Below are 27,710 nucleotides of genomic sequence, written 5' to 3' on the forward strand. Positions count from 1 at the left end.
TTCTCCAAATCTTCATATTTTAGCAGTAACAGAGAAATGCTTGAGGGAAACTGAAAGAGTTGGAATAATATGAAACAAGGGTGTCTTTTATGTCCACTGCCACAGAACATCTGAAATAAGTGACTTTCTTTCTTTCTGTGTGTGTCAGGCTCTGTGAAGCAGCCCCATTGATTTCACTGATCTTAAATCAGCTCATAGTACTTCCCAGTCTGAGGATCAAAGTAGCAGTTGAGACAGGGATCATAGAGCAGGCTGAGAAACCCGTCCTCTCTGCCGTTCTCTTGTGCCTCAGACCCTGTGAAACACACAAAGCCAAAGCACATCTCAGAGGCTATTTATAAAACCATGTTCTTACCACTCACAGAGTTCTGCTCCACTAGAATCTCACTGATTTCTCTCTTTTTCAAAGTAAAATCCTCAGAAGTCTCAGTGATAGATCTTATTTGGTTTGTGACAAATAAGCATCTCTCTCCACTTCAGAGAAACCTTGTAGAATCCTTTAAATTCTGAAATACATCAAACCTCACTAGATGCAAAACATAGACCTTGAGTATTGATATGACACCTTTAGTAGACATCTTGCTGTGGTCTCCCTTGCTCTGTGTCGGATAAACTATCGGAGGGCTGAGGACGTCCATCCATTCTCTGTGGGAAAAAAAGAACAGTTTTAATGCATTTCATAATACTGTGAGGGATAATGTACATCGCTGTGGGCTGTGAAACTCTGAATTAACACTCAATGAGAAGGACTGTTTCACACAAACAAGAAACTCTACACACTGCTGGTGCAATCTACACTTCAGTATTAATTATTAAAGAGAAAAGTATGTTGCTGGTTATTTTGGGTTACAGGTCAGTGTTCAGCTGGCAGCTGCTGACTTCGCCTCTTGTACTCTTGCGGTTGCTAAGCTATTAGAGTTTGGTACTTTGAGCACTTTGAGTTCACATGCTGTGCATGTACAGTAATTTTGGGGAAAGTGCCAGGTGGATAAAGAAGAAAGCTAACCTGATGGGTGGATTGCTATTCTCAGTAGGAGGGCTGATAGAAACGATGGTTGGAAATAGCATAACTGAGCCAAGAATTTAGCATACTAACGTGAATCTATATTAGGTGTAGACCATTATTGTTGTAAACATCACACATTGCCTTCAAGTACCATGTTAATGTGCCGAATTCAGCAAATACATATTTAATGTTATTTTTAATGAGGATTTGTTACTTTCACTTGAACAAAACATGGAAAAAGAATATGAACAAAACATGGAATTTTAACATAATATCCAAACTCTTGCATATGACAATATATATGAACTCTTTAACAGTCAAATGTATTGGTAAAATGTATTGTTAAAACTCCTGGATTCTCATTTAGCAGCAGTTTATTTAGTTTTCTCCAGATGAACCATTCAGTATACAGATATGCAAGTCAACCGTCCGGTTGACTCGCCCACTTGTGGTAATTCAAAACAAGTAGAACAGTACAATACTACAACAGAACATGAATGTAATGAAATTGCTGTACTAAATAAAACATTGACAAATATGCCCACCCCTTCAATTAAAGCCTCATATAAATGTTAGAGTAAAATGTGACGTTTATAGCTACCTACCTATCTAGATAGCTGTAGCTATAGCTATTCAATGGACATTGTTATTCAATTAGGCTCAGCTATGATGGCTCTGGAGAAATAATAAGTACTAGCTCATATTGTATAGCACATACCTTACAAAAGTGGTTTTAAAAATATGTCAATTTGAAGGTAAAACATACACAACACGCTTTAATCTAGCAATGAAATGACAAGGCTATATGATCCAGTGCAGTGTTTATGCTTTTTAAGAAAGCATTCGAAGTTGCTGCCAATCAACAAAAAATTATATATAGAACCTGGAGGTTTCAAAAAATGAAATTTGATCATTTTTTCTGATGTCAACTTTCCATGTAGTTTGAAATAAATGTCTGAAGTGCTGCGTCATGCTAATACACTTCCGTTTTTATTTCATAGCTCAAATTTATTATTTCATGACATATAATCAGCATTATTCACTCTGGTCAATGAGGGAAATAAGGGTAAACAGCCTAATATGGGTTTTGCATCGAATTTTCATTACAGACAAAGACATTAACAAAAACATCATTTCATTCTATGAGATAAAGATGGATTATGAAATGGAAGAGTAAAAAATTAAATATGACATTATTTGCTTTTGATACACCCTAAGTCAATCTCAGTAAAAAGTAAACAAAATGCTGCACCTCTAATTGAACCCACCTTCTACAATCATTACACCACCCACTTTCTTTCACTCTCCTTCCTCATTTAAACTTTGCATAGGCACCATGTGGTGTTGACTGACAGGCTCCCTGGCGAGAGGGAGAGAGGGAGACGGATGACCTCCCAGGGAGCACCCTGCAGTGGTGACAGCTAGATGACATGTGTAAGCCTTTGAGCATGCGTGGCAGGCCCAGAAACTAGAGGATAATCATTGGTCCTGACAACCGTGCCTAATTAATCACCTAAGCGGAGCACCTTCTTATTGTGTAAAGTTTTGTGATGGAATTTAGCTGAGAGCTACAGCAGAACAACCTACAGTATATCTACACTACTTGGATATGTGCCAACATTCATGTCTTGCTTGTTAATGTTTCTAAGTGGCCAGTTTGGACTGACTGCAATTTATTTATTTATATATTTATATAACCTATATTTGGTTATGTGAGACTAGTTTCTGAGTGCTGGCGCAGTGCTGGAGTCACTGCTTTATGTTCTTTCTTCAGTCAGAAGTTGTGTCAAAGCTGACTACCCCATACTGAGCACACCTGTGCCTAAAACCTAGAATTTAGTCCTGCTGAGAGTCTGGTAGTCTGATAAAATTCATCAAACACTAAGCCGTAGTTCTTTTGAACACTATACTAACATTGCATATAGCCTCATTTTCTCAAAGGTGTTCTACTGGATTTATAGCCGATGATTGATTTATAGCCGATGAAGAACACTGAGCTTATCATGTTCTTGAAACCAGTTTAAGACGACTTTTGCTTTGCTACATGATTTATTATCATGCTGGAAATAGATGTTAGAAGATAAGTAAACTGTGGCTATAAAGGTATGAACATACACCCATAACATTTAGACCACTTTCCTAGCATTGAGTAGGTCCCTCTTAAACTGACTATTTGAGGCAATAGCTTTAAAGGTGTCCTGTGGTATCTGGCACCAAGACATTTTTCCTACTTCCAACACAGCAACTTCAAGAACTAACTGTTCACTTGCTGCCTAATATATCCACCCCCTGACAGATGCCACTGTAAATGATTCACCTGTCAGTGGTATTAATGTTATGGTGTAATCTGTGTATATCAGCAATAACACTCAAACAGACATTGGTTTGGTATTAATGGTCAAAGCGTGATGAAAACATATCCCACAAAATTACACTACATCTACCAGTCTGGACTGCTGACACAAAGCAGGTTGAGTCCAGTGTTGTTTTCTATGGTCTGGAGGAGCAGTTAATTTGAATTACATTCAGCAATTAAAGCAGCATTATGTGAGATTTGTCATTTCTTGCTGCTTGACTCCCTCTATAGTTGGGAAGAGAAATTCGAGCTTTGAGTCACCATTAATGGAAATGCTTTTTACATGCATTTTACAAGCTGAGGGATACAGAACTGATATTAAAGTGAGAGAAGCATGTGGACTGAGGCTGTGGAGTAATAATACAAGATTTTACACAAATAATTTATCCAGTTATTGCAAGCGTTATCCTGCCTGGTTTGTACAGAAGTCCTTGTGGTTCCAGAATAAAACACCTAACTGTGTAATAACTCTTTCTGCGTTAAGGCATTAAGTGCATTTAGTTTTAACGACCTTAACTATGATGGTGTTTTCTGTTTAAACAAACCAGGTCAGTCTTTTTGCTTTAATAGCAGAGGTAAGCGATCTTTTTCTATGCAATCTCAGAAGAAAACTGTCGATAATTGTCAAAATTGTCGGTTAGCAGATGTATCAGTTGGGTGCACATAGTGAAAGATGCTTTGTCCATGTGCTTTGTCAAGTCTTTGCTGGAACACTAACAGAAAACCAAACAGAAAGTCGAGAAGGTGTTTATCCCCCTACAGAGATGAAGTCTGAAAATCTTCACTTGACAATGACAATATGATGAGCTTTTCTCTTACCTGGGATTAGAGTGCAGAAGAGGGCTCATCTCTTTCTGGTAGTCCTGGCCCTGTTCAGCTGCCTGTCGACGAGACATACATCTTGTAACTAGTCTGGTCGGGTAAATGTCTGGTCTGAAGCCCAAAGGGCGAACACTGATGTGTTTCCCATTCAGTTTGATAAGAAGTGGCCTATATCTGCTATGAAAGAATGATGATAGTGTTCCTTTTTATCTCTGCTATTCCAGCAGATGATGTGTGTGTGTGAGATTGTGTAAGTGTGTTGAAGAAAAGAAGCGAGACGAGAGAGAGTGAACAAAATACGAAATTCACTGAAACTGTGAAACGCATTTGTAATATCTACTCTGAGACTTAATAGCTTTGAGCTCTCAAGTATGTCATGCTTGTTGCCTGATGATGGCAGTGTTGCTACTCCACCATGCAATAGCAGGACTAGTGACTGGCAGCTTGAACAACTGAAGTGTGTCAAGCCTCCTGACGGCTAACACTATTGACTGGTAAGGCCACAGTGTCATAGAGCTTCACTGTCTGTACGTTTTTGTTTAACCCAAGCCCAATTCATGGTGTAAAGTTGGCCAAAGCAATATGCAAAAAATGAAAAACACTGCATTTTGAACAGCTTTTGAAATTCACACTCACAGTCAACATTGACACTGCCGTTTGTCTCCCGGCTACAAAGCATACATGCCAACTATGCGCATTATCTCACTCTTCTGAGTTAGGAATGTTCTGCCTCTGCCTAACAACCAGAGACTTCAAAGACAGCACTAGTGCCTTGTATCCAGCTCAGTCTAATAAGACTGACCACTGAGACACACCTTAATCTTGAGGATATGTGTGTATGTGAAATGGCAACTCACTAGACGAATACACTGAGTCCATGTAGAGGTGTCATCACTGCTCATACTCAGACTGACATTGCACTGGTCAACCTGGCAACAAGGATTAAACACAGAATTTAGGCATCTTCATAAAGTTGAGCAATCTTTTACCAGATGAATGAATATTTATATTATATGTGATTTATTGCATATAAGACTATTCATAATTCCCCATATACACTTTGTAGCAGCCCATATCATACATACAGTACTATGCAAAATGTTAGGTATCTAAGGGTTTGATATGTACAGGTATTAGTTATTTATTCTGTATTTTCGATCATATATTTGCAAGAAAAAAAGTAGAATACAGATTAACAGTGCATTGGGTTTTTTACATGTATCATTTCTACAGCTCTCCTTGAGGAAGCCCAGTACATTCATCTACCAGCCAATACCTACAGTCTTAGAAATGGATTGTTCAACTATTCTTTACTAGTGGCAATGCTTTTATATATATATGACAACTCAACAGACAACTCAAGGAACTATTTGGATGTGTAAATCCAATGGAAAAACCTTTCGTAGATGTAGATGGTTCAATATAGAACCCCTTCAAGCACTAAAAAGGAGTCCCAAAACCCTTTTCAATACCATATAAAAATATTTTTAGGTGTAAAAATTTGTATCTATTTTTGCAGATTTTCTTTTTTTACGTATTGTATCACAACTTCATGATGAATGAACCAATTTACATTGACTTCCACTGAAAGTTAAGAAAGGTTTTTTCCTTCTCCTGTAAATGTGCCGCTTTAGAAACACAAGGCTTTTGCTTGAATGTGACAAAATATAATGTGGAATGCTGTTCATGAATTGTGTTACCTATACAACATGATAGGGTGCACAGGAACATAGGAATCAGCCTGGAATCCTAGCTCCTAACAAGCAATCAGCAAGTGCTAATTTATTGTTCTTTGTTACACATTTATGAGGTACATAATGTCAGCAGACCAAATGTATGCAGGCTGCATTTTAATGGGTATGCACATCCATGCTCGCATGCTCGCGTTAGGCTTATCCACCAGTCTGTGTTTCATATTAGCACATTAATGCATACCACAATGGGAGCTTTGGGTAAAGAAAGCACTTCTGTCATTGTTGAGTCTTTCACAGAAATGTGGGACAAAACTGTCCAGAAAGACATTGGACATAAATAGTCATGATTTCTGCACTTCAGATACTTTCAGATGTTTTTCTTACTTGTGAGGCACTGAGGCCAGGGCTGCTCATGCCACCCGCCTCCTCTTCCTGCTCTCTTCTCAGGCTGGCCAACATTCGCAGCTCTTCTTCCTCATCCTCTTCTCGCTCCGGTCTCTTGTGCAAATCACATCTGCTGGAGCCCACAGGCATACTCCTCGTGCTCTCACTCACCTGTGGAGGCCAAGCAGCTTCATTACTATCCTGACGCCACTCCACGAAGCGAGCTGGCAGTCAGGCAGTGTTACAGGCTATAGCTAATTAGAAACCAATCCATCAGACACTGAAGGCTAATTGGCACTTCATTAGAGCAAAGACATCAGGAGAAGTGCTTGCCCACTGCCTAGAGATCCGCTGGTCAAAAAGAACTTACACACCTAGGCTGACTGTACTGATATTCGCCACCTGATTAGAGTTTATTCATCACACTAGGCTTTCACCAAAATCAGGAATATTGCCTTAACTGTCATTTTGAGGACAAGGAAACTGTGTCTGAGAATGTAAACCACTCGTGAGAGTGGAAAAAGAGAAAGCAGCAGAAATGATCAAGAGAACATTGTGCTGAGAAAAAATGGAGCTTGAAGCAATGGTCAATGCATGAAGCCGTTTTCAACTGCAATAAAAACAGTGGTCAACAGGTTCAGTGCAGCACTCTGGGCTTGAATGGATTCATATTAAAAACCCAGCAGCCTCTGAGGGGGAACTAGAGCCCGAGCTGGAATTACAATGATGACAGAAGCACTTATAAACAAACCACTCTGCTCAAGTAGACCCATTCATCTGAAGTATGTGCTTCAGCTAATCTATTTCTAATAACCTCTCCAATCCTTAATAAAATGTGTTCTGGTTAAGGCCTGTCCACACATACAATCATGTTGAATGAGTGCTTTTCAAAAATGTTTTTCAGAGCAGTGTTCCTGGAGGTGCAGAGTTGCTATGTTATCGCTCTTTCATGGTCTCAGAATAAAATGTGTAATAATGATTCTCGGCTCTTTTTGCTGAAGGATTATGCTAGTTTTAAATTTCTAGCTGAATGTATTACCTCTTCACCACTGAGCTGGCATCGACAGTACTCTCTTAGAAGAAGGAGAAAATGTTAAAGTCAAGCTGCTTTCATTAGGCACTCAAATGCAAAGTACACATATCAGAAATGTCCTTTCCTACACTCATTTTATCTTTTCTCATTCAGGGTCAAACAGTGTGGCTAAAGCTTTTCTGGCAAGAAGCAATCTCTGAGAGCTGAATATGCAGAGGTACTAAAAGGCAGGCGTGATTGCTGTCGGCCAGGCATTTTCTGCTGCTTCTCTAAGATTTGTGTTAGTTCCACTCCACTCCATTCTAAGTGAAAGCTAAAATGCAGTGTCTCCAAACATCCTTGCAGAACACAAGACAGCTCCGGAATTGAGACCAAAGTGAGGCTAAATCTGGAACAAAGACTTCCTTTTTGAATACGTGCTCACCTTGTGAAGCCTCGGGTCCCCAGAGGGAATCTCTCGAACAGATGTTCTACTAATGGATGTCCTCGTTTCTCCATCAGGTTTGGTTCGCTCTGCTCCAGACCACTCTAGTCTGCTCCTCTGTCTGGCAGTGCAGGGTGAGAGACAGCGGGTTGGTGCCATGCACGCAGGTTCGGTCCTCCTGGAGCTCACAGAGCCCCTGCGTGAACTGGCAGGTGCAGCACTGGAGGCCTGAGCCTGTGCTGCATCAGTAAAGGGCCTGGATGAGGAGGTGGATTTGTGGACAGGAATACAGGCTGGAGTGGTTGGAGCAGAACTGAAGTGTGCTGCAAACCTCTGGATTGGAGAGTATCTCTCATCCTGATGGGGGAAAAAAAGACAGCAAGAAAGCAAGATAGGGGGTATGAGAGTAAAGCATTAACCATGAGTACTGGAAGAAGACAGAGCCCTTGAGATCAGAACAAGTCATGTCAAGTCCAAGATATAATGGGAGCGCAGCATAACAGTGTAGCAGTTGTAAGCAGCTACTTTAACAATAACTAATTTACACCGACAGCAGTCTTGCCTAACACCATAGACCAAGAACTAGGGCTGTCAAGAATTCTTAATTAAGCTTGATTATTTCATAAATTAATTAAACAAACAAGCAAACAAATTAATAAATAAATAAAAAGTATCTTCTTAATGAATACACTAATGATGATTTGGTAATTTGATGAATACATATTGGGAAAATTAATTAGGCGAAAATATATTTTAAATTCTCCTTCTCCTTGAATTGTCATTCGCTCTTACTGTAATAAACAGAATAAACACAATTGCCTCTAAGCATCTTTATCCACATAGTGTTTTTTGATTAAATCAAATCAAACTTTTTAAAAGCTTTCATTAATTTAATCTGTTAAATTTGTTATTATAATTTTTAGCTTAAAAAAATGGAATTAGTCCATATATGATTAACAAATCAGTAGATTACATTAAAACTAATAATAATGACTGACAGTTCTATGGAAAACAAGTATTTTACATTCATTTTACGATCAAGACCACCTGTAAGACTGGGATCATGAGATCAAGCATCCAGATGGGATCACTGACAGATGGGATATTAATACACTCTAAAGCATGAACTAAAAAATAAGCTCAAAATGTGACAGACTGAACCAGGTCCAAATCAACAACACATTAACGCCTTCCATGATTTATCACCTAAAACCACAAACCTCATGCCTCTGTGTTGCTTTTAAATATTTCTATAATTTAATATTTCTATAAAATGAGATTTAAAAATCTTCAGCCGAACGCTTACATTTGTTTACATAGTGTGTATTTCTGTGGAGTAGGGGTGCACCAAGTAATCAACTTCATTGACTAAAATAACCCAGTAACAGTTGGTGACGGCGTCACACATTTCTTGCAGCTGTCTCTCACGTGAACGGAGCATGTAAATAAAACTGTAAGCCGTAAGCCGTAAGTAACTGTAGCCGGAGCCATAAGGCAACATCTGGCACGAATCACTCTGGTGTGTGAGTGGAGAGCAGAGTTCTGTTAGTGTGGATACGGGGAGAGCTCAGTGGACCCAGACTGAGTGTAGAAATGAGAAATCTTCAAGTAAGTCAACCCCAGAGACACCATAAATGAGGAGACTCATCGGCCACTGGTTGAAATATGAACAGGAGGTTTCATAACTGTCTGTTAACAGATAAAGTTCCCGCCCATCAACTTGCTGGTTATTGGTGAGGAGGAGGGTTGACAATATTGTGGCAGTTTCAAAATAAAAGCCACTAATACAAACAGTGACACAAAACACTTGTGTCACAAAACAACTATATATACACTATATATACCAAATGCTAATAATACAGCTAAATTACTGTCTCACATTTGTTTCCACTTTGATTATCTGAAAAAGTATTGAACGACTGATATATTTTATTGCTGCTACTTTGCACATCCTTGAGTTTAAATTCATTTCAATTATCTTTTATATTAGCAGGAATGTTATTAAAACAGTGAATTTCTGAATACGGTATTAATCTTTATTGTCTTTTTTGTTAATAAGCAAATGCATAAAACAACCTAAAGATAAATTTAGTTATTTTGTAATTGAGTGATTCAGAATTTGAAAAACTGATTTTTTGTTTTAATACTTAATATTTTGAAATGATTAAAAACTATCAAACTATCAAACTAGTTGTTTGTGGCAGCCCTACTGTGGAGTGTGTACTGAATCTATATAACTGTGTATTAAAAGTACTGTTAATTATTAAATGTGTCTCATTACTGGAAAGCCCTAGCCAATAACCACAGGTCTCTGGAATCTAGTGATGGATTCTACCGCTCCAGGCGTCCAGCAGTTCAGCATCTACTGGGGAAAGTTTAAGAAGCTAACTTTATGATTACAGATTACAGTATACTCCAACTTTTTTGTTTCTTTCTACAAAAACAGCTTTGCCCTCAAAAAGACAAGTGACGGACTTTAAAGAAAGAACCTCTAATGGAATTACAAAGGGTATGATGTAACTTCTTGAAAGAGATCTGATGCGGAAAATGGCAAAGCTGTGACAGATGAAACACGCTAATAACAGTGATATGACACAGCCTGGCGTGGGTGGAGCTACATCAGAGTTACCTGCAATTATTTGGGCCTCCACAATGCCCAGAAAGCTGTCCGTCGGCCTCCCGCTTTGGAAGAGACAAGGGCTTTAAACTAGCAGGGCTTTGATCTAAACTAATGGCCTTAAACAGCAAGCGCTGCTTCACACTAATGATGACATCCGCACTTAAAGGCCATGGCCATTTCAGCCAGGCAATCTGTGCCGAAGCGTCCAGCCCATTCCATACACTGCCTATAATTACTATTTTAGCTATCTGAAAGCACAGCTGGTGACATTCAGTAAACAAAAAATGCATAACATTATGTGTCTCACCTGCTTAAAAAATACATACATAGCTAATGTGTCCTTTAAAAAAGACTGATGACTGAACAAAGTGAATCAGCGGTACTTATGCATGGGTTAAAAGCCTGGAATTTTAATCAGGGCTTTGGGCTTTAATCAGGACCAGATCTAGAAGTGGAAAAAAGTATTTTCCACCAAAATGAAAAGCATTTGGGACCAAAAACATATTCCAAAAGAGCAAAGCCAGCTGGACACCAACATTGATAGATGTTGTCATCTGATTGAATTTAGCTTGTGAGGTGGCAAAATTCAATGTAGTGATGTCAAGTAACCAAAACCCAACATCTTCCAAATGTCACATGCCAACGTCATATTGACATAAAATACCAACATTTACTTGTGAGGTATGATGACCAAAACCCAACATCTGCTCAATGTCATAATGTTATTGTCTACAAAACCTGCAATTCTAGCACTGTTAGACATTATGTTGTTGGTTTTGGTCCAAGGACCTAAAATATAACGTCTGTCTGTTGGAACTTGAGGTCAACCCAATGTTGGTTGATGACGGATGTGAGAATATTCTCCTTTCTCTACCTAAAATTAATGTAATAATTAGTGTCTATGGCCAGAAGGTTGTGAGTTTAAAAAATCCCAAGCTATGTTGCCTTGAGTGCCATCAGTTGCTGGAGTCTGAAATAGCACAATTGGTCGTGCTCTCTCCAAGTGGGTAGATGGAGTTTCTGAAAAGTCATCATTGGCCGGCACAAGATCTGTTAGATGGTGCAGCAGGTTACTTTTATAGAGAGAACAATTTATTTTTTCTAATCGGTTAAGGACTGTTATGTCGGGATTAGAATCTGATGTTCTTTTTCTGAGCCCTAAGTTTAATACATTTAGTCTACAATATAAGTCAGCGCTCGACTTAGACTTGTTCTCTTGTGGACGAGACTTTCAGGCATCTTATTAAGCAAATATTATCATTTTTGCTGCCAGTAGAAACGACATGAGCCAACTGTATTAGCAAGAGTCATCTCTGAGAAATGCAACATAAACATCAAGTTCTAAAAGATCCCAAGGAGATCATTAAATTTTCTCCCATCTCCCTGTAGTGATGAACAAAGACAAAAAAAGGCCCATTTGTGACTAAACGAGACTGCAAAGACATATAACAAATATGCCAAACTGGGAGTTTAGCGATTTGAGGGAGGGAAGGCAGGCCTGAAAGGGGAAAGAACGAGCCAATCAAACTGTCAGTGGCATCAATCAAAAAGCACTAATTAAGTGCAGCAGAACATATGTATGCTGGAGATGAGACTGATTTCCCAAGGGAGGAGAAAATAGACTGTGAGAAGAACTGAATGATGCATTCCTCAAAGAATACGGAGTGGAGGAGACAGCTATAGAGCTGAATACAGTCTCATTAGAAATGAAGTGAACTGATGTTTTTCTTCATGGACTTAATTGAATCACGGGTCCCGGGGGAGCTGAGTTGTGTGTCCTTGTCTGAAAAATGGAGGAAAATGAAGGACACACTGGCATTGTCCGTGCCAGGCATTCTGTGTAGAAATGACCAGGCTAAAGAATCAGGTTGGACAGTGGTCAAATCCTACAATTATCACCCGTATTACCAGTACCAGTCTACTTTTAGATAACTTGCAAAAACTACATGTTACCTTTTAAAGAACTGGAAATTGCAGCACAAAATGGCATCAGTTGACATTTCTATCAATTCCAAAAAGAGAACTGTGAGTAGCTGTGAGTAGAGAAATAAACCCACTCTCTCTGCTCCTTTGAAGGAGGTTGACACTTCTTGGCTGGTATTTTTTCCAGCCTTGTGATGTCAAACACCTTAGGGATCTCTGCTAGCAAGGTGGGAGGTTGGACCATGATTTTATTCAGCTTTACAAATTCATTATCACTCTTTAATAATATGCTTTATTAGGCCCTTACAGTGATATCCCAGTAGAGTAAACACACAAATTACTTTAACAACACAGGACTCTGAAATTGGATAATTGGACCCAAGAAGTTGGAATAAATGTGTTAATTGCTGTCAAACCCCCAAACCGGGCCTCTCAGAGTGTGCATGTGATGTGTGTGTTGATGAGCAGGACTGGGCAATAAGACCAATCCCTATCATAAAAAAGGGCACCAGTAGTTTGCAAGCTAATACTTCATGATTTAAATGGTTGCTGTTTGATTAAACTGACTATTCTAATAAAATTTTAAGGTATCCTAGAATAGAAAACTTTTTGAACTATTTTCTTTGGCATCACTGAATAATGAAAGTTTGGTACATGGAAGAGACATAATCTACTTCAAACGCAAAAAACGAGGAGCTGTCGTTATCTGGCGCCTTGAAATCTTTGGAGTGACAGAAAAGGCCTAAAAGCTAATGCTAGGCTGACCAGAGCCAGCATGACTGCAGCTATCTGGAGCTGCTGGAAAAGCTGAAAGCTAAAGCTAGGATGGCCGGCTACAGTTTCTACAGTTAGCAGGAATAATTACAAAAAATGTTTGTTTATACTTGTTCTTGTTACAGTTCTAAGATATGCTAGGCTTGTTGGCATCTTTTCCCCCCACTGTAACAGAAAAATCAGTGTTTCATTCTGAGGCAAAATAACAGGGTAGTAAATAGGCGTGTAAAACCGCATCTCAGCATTTTTCACCATCCAGCCCTAGTTTCCTGTATTTTGGCAATGAATCTTAAAATGTGTGTGTGTGGCTGTATACCTCTTCACCCTCACTCCCAATGAAGTCGTCCTCCAGGCGTGCCTCCTTCCGCTCTCCTTCCCCCCGCAGGCTGTCACCTTTAAAGTCAAAGGTCAGGTCCACAAAAGGTTCGCTGAAAGGTTGACCCCTTTTGGCTGAGTGAGGCTGTGACGAAAAAGTGAAGAGCTCCTCTCCGTCCTGTTCTTCAGGTTCACCTGCAGTGAGCTGAGGTTCAGTGTCACTGGTGTCGTTAATGCCATTCTGCAGCACGCAGAGATGAGGAAGTAGAGCAGATGGAGACTGGCACTGTAGAGACCGGGGAGTTGGCCCAGAAGTCTCCAAACTGCAGGCCTGATCTGCAAAGCAGGGTTGCATTGTTCTTTAGCACTTAGTTTGTTGGCTGAATTACACAAAGCCTCATCTATACAAGAGATCTGTGAAGCATATTAAGGCTATTATCAGGCTATCCTTGTAATGAATTTTCTGAAACTATTAAGGAAAGGATTGCTGGTTGGACTACACCAGCAATACAGATGAGTACAATGAAAAATTAAGTACAATATTTCTTTTTTATTAAATATTTTAAACTACTGGGCAGTCTAATATGCTGCCACTATGGCCTGGAGGTCTTGAGTTTGAATCATGGGCCATGCCGCTTTGCTATCAGCAGCTGGAGTCTGAGACAGCGCAATTGGGCATGTTCTCTCCGGGTAGGTAGATAGCGCTCTCTTCCCCCATCACTCTTGAAGTGATGTTGGCTGGCACAGGTGTCTGTTAGCTGGTGGCAGTTCGAAAAGAGGCTGTAGCTGGCTTCACATGTATCAGAGGAGATGTGTTGTTACCCTCCTAGTGTCAGGACCATTGCTAGTGATTGGGGAAGTTACGAATGGATAGGTTAATGCCCAAGAGATATTATCAGAAGGTCGGAAGGTCAGATCACTAGGCTCAAAATAAGGTAGAACAGTCATTTGGGAAAGTATGTGTATAAAAGCTACTGTATAACCTCTTAGAATAATAGCATTCCAATTCTGTATAGATAAAGAATAGCGAACAGACTCTGTTTTATTTGTAGACTCTTTGTTGGATTATCTGATACCACGGGGCCAAAGACCTTTCCTTTCTTCATCAGTCACATATTTGACCCAAGGCAGAACATATCGGAGTGCTCAGCCTAAGAACATTAACTGCTGCTTTCTCCTTCAGGAAACTCCCATTGACTTAATGGCACAAAGCAGATCAATAATAGAGATCTAATTACCACACATAATGTTTCATCGTTCATTTTTCATACCGAAGCTCATATTCTTTCCCTGCGTTGATTTTAATGAGCATATGCAAATAAGTGCATAATCACGATACTGCAGACTGCGATGAATGCGGCGATGCTTGCCAAAAGCTGCAGATGAACGTATGCATGCCCTTTTTTCGTGCAACATTTGGTAATTGCAGCATTATGCTTTAATGAATCCTCAAACTATGCCTTAATCAAAGTGAAGCATTGAAACAATACTAATTTAGCATTTTCTGTGAGAAAGTAGGAGAAGGGAAAGTAGCATTAGCTATTAGTGTATAAGTGTGTGTGTGTGTGCGACTGTGTGTAAGTTTGTGTGTGTTTGGGGGGGGAGAGGGGTGGTTGGGGATGGTGGAGGGGTGCACTGTTGCTCTCCCGCTGGCACACAAACAACATCATTAGTAGATGGGGAGCAATGCCGCAGCAAGATCATAATTCAAATCCAGCTATATGGCAGCCTGTGGGGTCTGTGTGCCCTCGTATTAAAGAGAAAAGACACCCAGAGAGCCGGGAACCAAAGACACCACTGAGACCGAGGTGATGAATACAGCAGGCTCCCAGAAAGCGTGTGAGGGTGCATCAGGTTGCTCTATTTCAACTAAACATGTGGTGCTTAAGTATATCAGTGGGAGTGTATGTTAGCTTATTTCACCTTGAGTGACATGTAAGGCAAGGACACACACCCTGTTGAAATCTCCTATTTTTACCTTGGTGTTAAGAGAAACACAGACCTCTTTTTTTGCTGACCCGGGTACACAATAGAAAAGCGTTGCAGAAAGAACAGGACGCTCTGACGCATTCACACATGTACCTAAGGTCACTATGCCCAATCCCGAGAGTAAACTAGAGTAGTACCAAAGCTCCCTCACACTCGGATGCAGAGTAATGGAACTGCGTTAATAATCATCCAACATAAGTGCCCAACCCCACTAATCTTCAGCTCTTGTGGGTGAATGTGATCAAATCCTCACAGGAATATTCCAACATCTTTCCCAGAGGATTTCAGACTGATATTGCAGAAAAGTGAAGGGAAACTCCCCATGAATTCAGAACCAAAAATGGTTCTTCTGTGGCATCGCTCAAAAAAACAATTGAAGCACTAAGAGTGTATAAAAATACAGTGTGGTGGTGGAGAGGTGGGACTAGCAGCAGAACACAAGAACCTGCAGGGCTCCTTGACTATCAAAGGACACCTGTCCAAAATTAGGGAAGAAGGCAGTACTTATTAACTGAGACTCTCCTCCCAGTTTGGAGGAGGATTTAATGGACTTGAAGCAGGTTAAAGTATTATTATGCAGTATTTGTTTTGCTTCTTGGCTCTCCCTACAGGTGGGAAGTGTATTTCACTTTTACACCACTGCAGTACAAATTGTGCTTTGAGCTCCCCCTCATGGAAAGCTATTAATATACATTTGTTGACAACATTTGTTGGGAGAATCTAATAGTAAAAGAGTCATATTACAGGATTTTACAATAATATGACTGGGGATACCCAGTATTATGCAGTTCTACCAAACGTGACAAGGACAGAGGTCTCTTAATTACAGTTGGTGAAGCTTTACCATTATTTTGAAGGTGTTATTTTAGAGTAAAGTTGCTACATAATGTTGGCAAATCACATTATTGAAGGGGTGGTTAACAATGGACAAAATTGTTTTTTCTTGGTAATAAATGGTTAACTGTTTTGGCGTTCTTAATCTGCCCAATCATAACTGATGCCCAATCATAACTGACATCATAGACAGGTGTTTTTGCTGCTGTGGTTGCCCTGAGTTCTGTTGCAACCACACAAATTACAAAGCTTCTTTTGTTAGAAATGTTACATTTGTTCAGTCTTAAATTCTTGAATTCACTGTTGGGCATTTCTGAACTAATTCAAAGCACAGTTCTAAGATATTGACTGCTAGACTGCTGTAATGACTGCTAATTATAAAAGGTGCTTGTTAATGATGTTTTTAAGAGTATATTGATTTTAGAAGTGCAAACATACAAGTTATTATTATAGGCATTTTGCCTATTCTCATCACACCTTAAAATTAAATGAATCTGTGGACAAGTAATTTTGCTTCTGCCAGACATGCTTTTATGTCTATCAAAACAGATCTAATTTTTTAAAACTACATAATAGCACTTCTGAAAGAGGTGCAGGACTGTGACATTGTGCACAGGACATCCATCGTGAGGCTAGAACTGTAATTGACAGACACTTACAGGGTGATAGACAAATGAAGGTCATGGCACGCCATTATGATGGTGCCGTTCATAAAAGCACATTGTGTAAAGACATAATGATTCACACATGCCATATCAAGGCCCATGTCATAATGTGAATTCTCAAAATGATCCATCTAGGTGCTTCTGATCCTCACTTTTTCAGTAGTGGCCACCTAATTAAAACACACACACACACACTCGCAAAGTGCTTCTCAAGTGTAGCATTAACTCCAGCTCCTCAAAGGGGCTTTGCAGATTTAGATTCGCAGCACGTTTTTGAAAAGACTTACATTGTAATCACCTTTTCTAATTGCCAACAGTGCATGCTGGCCTGAACCCCTGAGACTTCTCTCTGACCCACACAGTATACTTAATGTCCTATTATCGCTAATGAACTTTCTCTTCCCGGCTGAAGGGAGCTACAGCTAGTCCCTCTCTGCTGGAGAGGATTGTTAACTTACTACACTTTGACATTCATTCTCTCAGGGACAGCACCAGCCAACAAAGGGAAGGCGTCTTTCGGGGTCTTTCATATACTGTATTAAACCACAGAGCACTTGATGTAAAATAAAAATTCGTGGCAGAGCACAAGTTTTAGGGACAGCATTTAAGTGGTCTGTTTTTTACTCGTTGGACTATTTTTCAATCAAGCCTGGGTTTTGAGGGCTAGTCATCCATGAAGAGATGCCAGAGATTCTAATCAGGGTGTATTAAATCTTTTATCTAATGATCTATTATCAGTCTAATTTAGCTGTGTCGTACTGCCTAGGAAGAATCATTAACTAAAGCAAATTAAATCAGGTCTAGAAATATGTATGTTCTCCATCTCCATTTATTACAAACATGAAGGCTTGACCTATGCAAGACTGATGGTAAGAATAAAGTGATCCACTGGCTTATCATTATTCACAGATCTTACCTACCCTAGGCAGTCACTTACCTGGTATACAATAATCTACCAGCGGATCCAGCAGACCTTGCTCTATCACAGGCTGTACTACATTCTGGGAAACCTTTTGAGATGACTCTTCTCCATCTTGACTTGGATAAGGTATGACTGCATTATTCCATCAGAACACCAGAGGAGACACAGTAATTTTACATACCCTTTTGAAAGATGCTACAAGATGCCATAGAGAACCATGTTTGTAAAAGAGACATATGTCAGAAAAACTCTTTAAAGGGTCTTCATACTCCCAGCTCTTTTACCAAAGTAGTTATTTAAAGGCACCGCTCTGAAGCAACTTTATATAGCTTATAGTGTATAAAGCTTACAAAAAAACCCATACATTTTGTTGGGCATGGAGTTCAGTTTAAATAATAGCTTGAAGCAAAAAAACTGATTTACACAACATTCCCATAGCAACCTCAGCTAACCCTCTGTGATTTGAGGATAAAATAATAGCCCCATGATTACATCTTATTTATATAAAGTGAAAAATTAGAGCCTTACGTGTCACTGAACTCTCTTGACCAGCACTATGAATCTGTGTTGGCCTCCTAGACCTCGCTCTCTCAGAGGACGCCCTCTCAGTTGGCGGCCGTGGCTGTAAATATCCACTTCTGCCTGTGAACACCAATACAAATAAATATATAAACACTGTATTATCTTTAGATGATACTTATTTCCTCCTGCACAACTATAAGAAAAGTTTCTGTGGTAAACTGCTGCATTTGAAATAAACTGAAAAGACTGAAAAGAATTTGTCAGTGGTGTTAAAGTTGCTCTGTTGGACTAAATTTAACTGTGAGCTGTTCATGTTAATGATAACAAAGCACTGTCATCAGCTGTGTCCTGTTTTTTCTTCTCCAATCAAAAGATTTTGTACAGCATGTTGACATAAATTAGATCTTGGAAGTGTAGTGAATGTGGCCTTACAGTCCACACCAGGCACATACTGGTTATTAAAAGATGCAGCTCAGCTTGGCATCAAAAACTATAAACATATGCACTTAATTCCCAGGTGGGATTTTAACAGACTGGGTCATCTAACAGAGGCTTAAAAGCATACCGGTATTCTTAAAATGTATCCCATAACTATATGTCTATCTTACCTGACAGTGTATTAACGCTTAGGTCAGTCTTAGCTTTGGGTTCGGCCCCATTTGCTGATGAACTGCTCCTCCTTGCCGTTAGTGGAGGCCGACCTGTGACTTTTGAACCAAACGCGATGTGGGAGCTGTCCTGGGTTTTAGAACCTCGAGCGGTGGCTGTTCGGCCAGTGCCTGCCTGCTCTAGCAGTACAATAGACACAAAACTAATGTTATGCATGCATCATAAATGCCAAATCTGTGTATAAAAGGTCTGATGCTATTCTGAGGCAGTACATCAAATATGATACTTTCCCATCTCTAGTATGGACCTGAGATTTTCCTGTAAGTCTGAACAGTGAAAGGTTCACAGTAGCCAAAATGTTTGCTGTTCAGATTTGCAACACCTTCAACTACTTATGCAGTAATTTTATCATTTTAATGAAGGAGATGTACGCTTCCAAGCATCTTTTGGCAAACTGGAGTTTGCTCAAAGGCACAAAGGCAGTCGACTGTAGGCCCCCAGCCAAGTTCTTGAGTTATTTGCTCAGAAGCAAACCCACAACCCTTCTGCTATTGTTCAGTAGCCCTAGGGGTCCTAATAAAAGGGAAATTCCACCTAATTCTCAACCTTTTTGCATAATTTAATCACTGAGACATAAACAAAGTGAAAAAGTGAAAAAGTGCATTGTAGGGAAACTTACCAGCTCTTGTCTCTACAGCGGTGGAAATAAGAACCAGGGATCACAATGTATATACACAAATGTAACTATTTCATTTACTATATATAAACTTATCACTGACATGAATGTCACAGCAATATTGGGCTTTCAATGATTTCTTTAGCTTAATTTGATTACTACGGCTGGACAAGTAATCGTCAATTAACCAAAATTCACATTCAGAACTTATGATTATATGACTTATTATTTGATTATATATATATATATATATATATATATATATATATATATATATATTTTTTTTTTTTTTTTTTTTTTATTATTATTATTATTATTATTTTGTTAGTACTTTCCCTACTGTGTGTGCATATACGGTTCTCTTAAATACATACTACTATCATGTGTGTAGTTACGTGACTGCGACAAAAGCAACATGGAGGAGAACTCAAACATCGAGCCAACTAAGCAACTCAACAGCTTATATCAACTATTAATTAATCATAAGTGACGTAAAATGCTCAATTAATTGTGATATTGATTTGAGGTTGTATCACCCAACAAAACAGAATGAGTTTACAACACACATCTCTATTAACAAACAAAGAAACAAAAAAAGAATTAGGAGGTTTTCTGAAATCAACACAGAGTCAAAGTGATACATGCACCCACTTATTATTCATATATAGTGAATGTTCATGTTCATATATGCTGAATGTTCTGTCTTTTAATTAAAGCCAGGGCCTCTCAATCTACTGTTAGTGATCATGATTGACTACAGCTAGTAGCGTCTCTGTGCCCACATAAAAGGGGTTTGTTCGCCAGCACTCAAGAGAGGAAATTGGTTCTAATGGTCAGGAACATCCCAAGAGCCACCAAGGCACAGGCCTACCATGAAATTGAAGCTGCTGGAAAACCAGTGTCACCGTCTACAGTCAAGCAAGTTTTACATCATTATAGACTGAAGAGAAGGCTAAAGATTTTGGATGTCTGTCACCACAGCAGTGAATAATCTTGACTCAAAGACTTCAATAGCGTCCACAACAAACCCTGTTGTATGACGTGGTTTAAATCTTAACCATTTAATTGCACAGATTTTAAGGTAGAATTGCCCTTTCTCTGACCATGACAACAATCCTTATTTAAGAATGTTGTCCTAAACAAGGCATTTACTAATATTTTAGCATATGTAAACACTCCAAATGACAAAACTGACTGTATGTAAAATCTAATAAAAACAAAAACAAGATGGAATGCCAAAACCTGTCCTAGGACTATGTCAGATTGCCATAATAGTGGTAACAATTCAGTGTAATAGTGGTCTTGTCTATCTGCTGGTTTTGAAGCATTCCAATATTTTCTCTCTGTTACGACAGCAATATTGCCTAAATAAGGCAAGGCAAGCAAGGTCAAGGCAACCTGGCAATGGAACACAAAATACTACCATGTGTCATTTCAATTTAGCAGTCAAAGCAATTTCCAAGGCTGCAAGCTGTGAGAAACACATGAATATGGCCTAAAATGTTGTGATACACAGTTGCTAAGAAACTGCTATCCTTTCCCAAACTTCAGTAGTCCAAAAGCACTCTGCATGACTGAGAAAAAAAGAACAACTGAAGTACATCTAGTCATTATCTACAGTATGAACCAGCATGAACAGTAATGGCATGGCTTAAAGCCTGTTTTTAAAATCAGGAGCCCCTTTGAGCAAAAAGTATCGAGTCATTGTGAGGCCAATTTTCTAGTGCCAATAATTTCAGCGAGGCAAGATGAAAGTGCTACTGCAATATGAGGGTAACAGATGCCTGCGTAAAGAGACATGTAAAGCAAAGACTCTCTCTGGTCCAATAGCGAGGACAGGTACATGACTAAAGAGACAGGATTAGAGCTCCCCTGGCGAGAAGAGGCGTGTCATCAACAAGTCGACAGCCTGAAAACAGCGGGACGGTTCAGAGAGAGGATCAAACCTTTCCCCAGACTGTTTAAAGGTAAACAACTATGGGACCTTATTAATGTGATAACAGAGATGATTTGGTCCCAGTTGTCATTTTTAAACTGGCAACTTGTCCATTTAAATGAATTCTTTTACAGGAATCCATTACAATCACAGAGTTCTTCAAACATTAGAATAATTATTTTCTTAATAAATTGAAAAAAATATTTAAAATAAAAAGCAAATGCTACTAACCAGGTTCTGAATGGAAAGGTGCATTCCTTGCTTCAAGCTGACCCAACCTTCCCATATTCACAAGCTGTGTAACGTGCTGAACATCAGGGGGGAACTGGCAGCTCTTGGGAATCTCTTCTTTTGGCCCGTTCCTTACTTCATAAAGATCTGGAGGGAAAATCACATGCAAACATTTTTAGTACTACATCGTCTTACAGAGCTGACAGTTATCTTCACTAAGGTGTTATAAACTGCAAAAAGATGGTGATAACTGCAGAACAAATTTAGATGTACTCCGAACATGTCTCAAAGGACAGATAAAGACTCGAGAAAGGCGAAATAGCTCCTTTGATTCTTTAAATATGCCAACAAGCAATAGCTGTCAACAGTGGCTGCCACATGCAGTTAGATTGGAATGTTTTGGGTGAGCTGTACTAGCCTCTGTCCACATGATCTGCTGGTTCAGCCTTCAAGGTGAAGATGCGCTTGACCTTACAGCAGGCTGAAATTACGATGCCGTCCAGAGACAGGAATGCAGCTCCTCGGAACAACTCAGCAGTGAATGAGCCCAGGTCAATACACAGGTTACACCACTGCACACACAGTCAAAAGGTTACAATATACACGTTGGGGACCCTTGGTCAAAGGAAACGTTTTCATTGAGAAGTATTAGAAAAACAGCCTAGATAAATACAAAACATAATATTTTACAGCATATCCTAATGCACAATCACTCAGCCTTTATAACAATAAAGAGCAGCCTGGGCAAAATGTTGGACATCCTAAGTGTTGTAAAGACTCATTTGCCAAGGTCTCAGACCTTGATTAGGAAATCAGGCCTGCGGCATGTCACCAATTATAATTAGGAACTGTCAACTGAGTCCAATTTCCAAGCTTTATAAATTCTCTGACTTTTCAAACCCTGTATTAACATTCTGCAACCATAGGCTCCTTTAAACAACTGTCTAAAGATGCCCAGAAGGCAGGGGAAAGCTAAATGAAGATATCATTTTCAGTTTGCGGTTTCTGCAGTGCATAATGTCATTCAAAAATGACAGTTCAGAGGAACTGTAGAGGTCAAAATGAGAACGGCAAGACCAGGATAATGATCCAAAAAGACACAAACTAAACCTAAAAGTGGCTCTCATAGTCCTCCAAATTTTCTAACATCATAGGAAATTTGTGAATTGGCCTTATACAAGCTTACATTAAAGACAACCCAAGAATATGTCAGAACTAGAGGCCTCCTCCAAAGGAGAGTGGGAAAATTACCAAATTTATGACACATGTCCAAATGCTTGTGGACACCACTTCTAATGACTGCATTCAGCTACTTTAAGTTGCATCCATCGCTGACACAGACACACTCACACAGCTTGTCTAGTCCCTATAAACAGAAGAGGAGCAGATAAACATGAACCTACTGGCACCATGCCTAATGCCAGACGTGGGCTAGAGGGGTATACTGCAGCATTGAGCTGTAAAGAAGTGGAACTGTGTTCTCTGGAATGATGGATCATGCTTTAGCCAATACCTTTGGGATGAGATAGGGAGTTAGTGATAAGGTTGGGTGCTGATCATCCAACATCCTGACCTCACCAACACTCTTGTCGCTGAATGCAAACAAATCTTTATAGCAATGGTCCAAAATCTAGAGACAGTTACTCCAACAAAACTAAAAAAAAAAACAATATTAACTCCTTTTAGCCACAACAGCATACGTGAGGTCAGGTTCTAGATCAGAAACTAACTCATCCTAAATGGATTGGGTAGACAGATAGTTCCTCTCTAGCCAACGTTTGGTTTTGGGATTTGTAGCCTTAGGTCTAATGCGCTACTACTATTGCCCAGGAGTTGCAAGGTCAAATCCTGAGCCATGCTGTTTTGCCATCAGCATCTGGAGTCAGAGAGAGCGTAATTGGCTGTGCTCCCTTAGGGTGTGTGGATGGTGCTCTCTCATTACTCTTAAAGCAACGTTAGCCGTCACGGGTGTCTGTTAGCTGGTGCAGTGAAGCTGGGGACCCGGCACTTTCTTCCGAGCATGCCGGCTGCCTGGCTTTGCATGTATCTTAGTGTCAGGAGCATTGCTAGTGCCAGGGGGAGCTACAAACAGGTGGGTTAATTGTCAGTACCTGGGAGAAAAGGGTAAAACTTTGACCCCCCAAAAATATTATAATTATAATAATAATAATATAAATAAAATTAATAAGAATAATTCACAGGTAAGGAAGTAAAACCAATGGCTGCTGTATAATTTTCACTATAATAAATGTTATCAGCTGGTATTATCTGTTATCAGAATGCTTAGCTCTGTATTGGTGCATAGAAAATGTGCATACTGAACTGACCCTAGTAGGTCTGTAGCCACTCTGAGCACTTACGATGTTACGCCTGAGGCCGGTGAGAGGTATTCTAGCATGCAGAGGGGTAGATGAGAACTCCTTATGTACAGTGGAGAAGTAGAGCCTCCGCTTCAGGTGCCCTTGATCTGTTACGCTAACAGAAGCACAGGAATGTTAACTATAGCAACTGATCTAGGAAGCAAATGGGAAGCAAGTTTCCTCTCTTGGTGTGTGCGTGTGCCTGTGTGTGTGTGTGTGTGTGTGTGTGTGTGTGTGTGAGAGAGAGAGAGCACATCCGTGAGCGTGCGAAAAAATTCAGTCTACATGCTAATTCACCTTCCGCACCTTCAGCGAATCTCATTTATCTTACCGCCCATGAGACGGGCTTTGGGCAAAACCATCTCACAAACATACGAGAACACATTAACTGCTGTGGAAAAAGCCCTGTCAGCAGTGAGGTGAAATTAAATTATGGCCTTGCCAATATCCATGTTTCATTAAACGGTGAATAAATTTTTCGCTAATGAAATGGGTGTATACCATGCTCTTTTGGTGACACGTACACAAGCTCTGTGGAGAAGTCTTTACCAGGAGGAACATTCACCTGTAGAACCAAGTACCTCTGAAGCAGGACAACTATAGAAGAGAAATGAGATACACAATCTCAAACTAGGCCAGGCAAAGGAAACAAACAGATACATTATTGTGAGTGAATGGGCTCTCAGCAATGAGATGTACGATAATAAAAACTGCAAATGTGCTTTACTCCTTCCCCTTGTACCACTGAACACCACCTCTTCCAACACAGCAGAAGAATGCTCAATAAGACTGCTCAATAAAGCGGCTTATCACAGCTGGATGGTTTTAATCTGGTTCTAAGATCTGAGATCAACTCTGAAAGAATGACGTGATACTAATCATGCTATTCTAACTCCACTTACGAGGGGTCTTGCCATCCTTAGGTAACTGCATCCTGTGCGTTTGACTGCTGCCCTCGAGGCTGTACACAAAACCTTTGACTTCTTTATCAAGAACCTGTTTTTCAAATAAAAAAACAAACAACATACACAACATTTAGTAAGTTAGTAAGACAGCTTTCTGATATTACCCTCAGTAAATAAAAACGAAACATAACAGTAGGGGTGGGAATCTCTAGCCACCTTACAATTCAATTTGATTTGATTTAAGTGTGCCAAGATGAGATTATGTATCTTGAGTTGTTATTCATGTGCATGTGTAAGTCATAATTAAGCGTTATACCTTATAATACCTTTTTAAAGCAATACTTATATTTAAAAAACAGTAAATACATAAATGAATAAATAAGGTGCACTAAGCGATTAAAGCTTTTAACTGAAAATTGACTCCTACACAACAATACACTTGAAATACAGCGGCGGTTAATTCAGCACTAAAAATGACACTGTTCTGGTTAGGGTTACACCTGTATGTTGGGGAAACAGCAGATTTATCTTTTCTCTATGTGGTCTAATATGGTTGCCAAATTTTGGCAAAAACTTCAGGTCTGTCAGTTAAACTGTATCATAATATCTGTAAATGGAGCACATTCCCAACCTTTCTGATCCATGCTATATGATGCTATCCACAACCAGCACTGCTCCCAGCAGACCACATATACACACACTTAAACTACACACACATGTTCAGGAAACAGAGGTCCCTAAATGCAAAAATACTATGTGCAATTGCCCCCCCCCCCTTACATGTGCAATTAAGAGTCATTTGCTGTAAATAATATTGTTATTGCTTTTTAAATTCTTATTTATATTGTGTATATAGTGTAAATTATTTATTTACTTATTAACTGAGTGTCTTGCTATCCCTTTCTGCTGTGACACTGAGAATTTCCCCACTGCGGGACTAATAAAGGATTATCTTATGATGGGTAGCTTCTGTTTTCCACTGTTGTAGAAAAAATGCTTGTTTCTGAAACATATTTACACAAAGATAAGAGTCTCTAATTGCCAATATTGCAACTGGGGAGGGGGGTGGGGGTTGACACACAGGTTCTATCAAAAACAGACTGCCAAAACTTGCAAAGCTTAAGGCAAGTCTACGATTAATGATTAAATGTTTCTCCTTCAGTTTTGCATTTACTGCCAGAGAGACCTCAGGGAAAATCTTATGCAATTGTAACTGTATCTATGGATGTCTATATATGCACGTCTATGTCTTCTGTTTATTGAATGTTTATTAAAATGTATTATTAAAATGTTAATATGTTTTATAGAAAGAATCAATACTTTTTATATACTCTTTTTTACTTTTATATACTAGTATATGACATGTAAGGAGATGACCTGACAACACAGGCTATTAATTAGTCTTGGTGAATGAGTAAATGTGTATGTATTAATGTTACATTACATTTACATTTACATTTAAGGCATTTAGCAGAAGCTCTTATCCAGAGCGACTTACAAAAGTGCTTTGCTATTTACCCAAGAAAAACCTCAGCTAGTTAGAATAGACTAATAGTTCAAAGATACCTTTAAGCTTTAGACACTACTAAACACAAGTCAATAAGGTGACCACAGTACTCTGCTATTCGTCCAAGTATTCTCTGAAGAGGTGGGTCTTCAGTCTGCGTTTGAAGACAGCGAGCGACTCGGCTGTTCGGACACTCAGGGGAAGCTCGTTCCACCACTTTGGTGCAGGACAGAAAAGAGCCAGGATGCTGTCTTACATTAATGATAATGTGGTTTTAGAGGTGTTTAACTCACTCCCATTCTCTCTCTCTCTCTCTCTCTCACACACACACGCATTGCCACAGTCCTACAACTTAGGCCTATTTAAAGCCCCCCAGGCCACAACATCCCAAGCACAGCACATGCCCATATGTTCCCAGTGTCCTCTTTTTTGAAAACCAAAGTCTGGTCACCCTATTTAACTGCTTCGTTCACAAGTGCTGTAACAAAACTCAAATGTATAACGTATGAATTACTGTCCCCACAGCTTAATAAAGGAAGAACATGAGCATCACATTGGCCTGTTATGATAAAAACAGATGAGCAGGGTCTCGTGTATACTCAACACCCACTTTACTGATGGACGGCTGGCCACCACTAAGTTTCCATTTTGCCACAGGATCTTTTCCTTGTGCACTGAAGATCTCGACGATGGCACCACCCTTGAACATACCAAAACAGTCATATATGACACACCAAGAACACACTGAGCCTCCTATACATGTCATTTAGAGGTCAGAACAGCACTCAGATGTCCTCTTACCTGATACTCGTTCCTGAACATGTTTCCAGTGGTTCCTCGTGCTAACAAAAATTACATTAGTGAAGGAAAATAGCTATAATAATTATTAACATTGCCATATTGTATATTTTATATATTTTAACTTCACATGTTTAATTATCTATGTACTGTAACACTAAATTAATTAATTTATTATTAACATGATATTGGTTTGACCGGTCAGATAGATTAGGGTTCGTTGCTAACCAACATTCATTATCTGACCAAGCAGATTAAAGGGGCTTTTATACAAATATGGGTCTACCCACCACAGCAAAAAGGAGATTTTCATTAGATCCTGTAACACTGTGGTCATCTGCAGTTTAAGGCGGTTATTAAAAATAAAATTAGCCAAACGTTAGCCATCAAGAAACGCGAGTGGAA

At 39.4% G+C, this 27,710-nt stretch overlaps 1 protein-coding gene across 1 annotated transcript; it reads right to left on the minus strand.

Moving 5' to 3' along the window:
* On the minus strand, positions 1-27,710 carry cfap20dc (CFAP20 domain containing). Its single transcript, XM_072683149.1, has 17 exons — positions 27,596-27,710; positions 27,309-27,349; positions 27,118-27,207; positions 24,998-25,091; positions 24,620-24,692; positions 24,096-24,210; positions 22,154-22,307; positions 21,736-21,882; positions 18,892-19,071; positions 18,290-18,403; positions 13,353-13,687; positions 7,720-8,076; positions 6,263-6,433; positions 5,042-5,113; positions 4,182-4,243; positions 566-645; positions 1-295 (listed from the first exon to the last, which is right to left on the minus strand). Exons 2-17 carry the CDS (start codon positions 27,327-27,329, stop codon positions 183-185), a joined length of 2,178 nt encoding a protein of 725 aa, XP_072539250.1. The 5' UTR covers positions 27,330-27,349; positions 27,596-27,710; the 3' UTR covers positions 1-182.

This window comes from Salminus brasiliensis, chromosome 7 (genome assembly GCF_030463535.1).
Source record: "Salminus brasiliensis chromosome 7, fSalBra1.hap2, whole genome shotgun sequence".
In the NCBI taxonomy this organism is placed as follows: Eukaryota; Metazoa; Chordata; class Actinopteri; order Characiformes; family Bryconidae; genus Salminus; species Salminus brasiliensis.

Bases quoted from the DNA above. Each gene is read 5' to 3' on its own strand.
- cfap20dc (XM_072683149.1), bottom strand. From the start codon at position 27,329: ATGTTCAGGAACGAGTATCAG. The intron at 13,688-18,289 runs GTAAGGCTCTAA...CCTGCTTTGCAG, and splicing joins TCAAGAGAGTTCAGTGACAC to ATCAGGCCTGCAGTTTGGAG. The intron at 6,434-7,719 runs GTGAGCACGTAT...TGGCCTCCACAG, and splicing joins GGGACCCGAGGCTTCACAAG to GTGAGTGAGAGCACGAGGAG.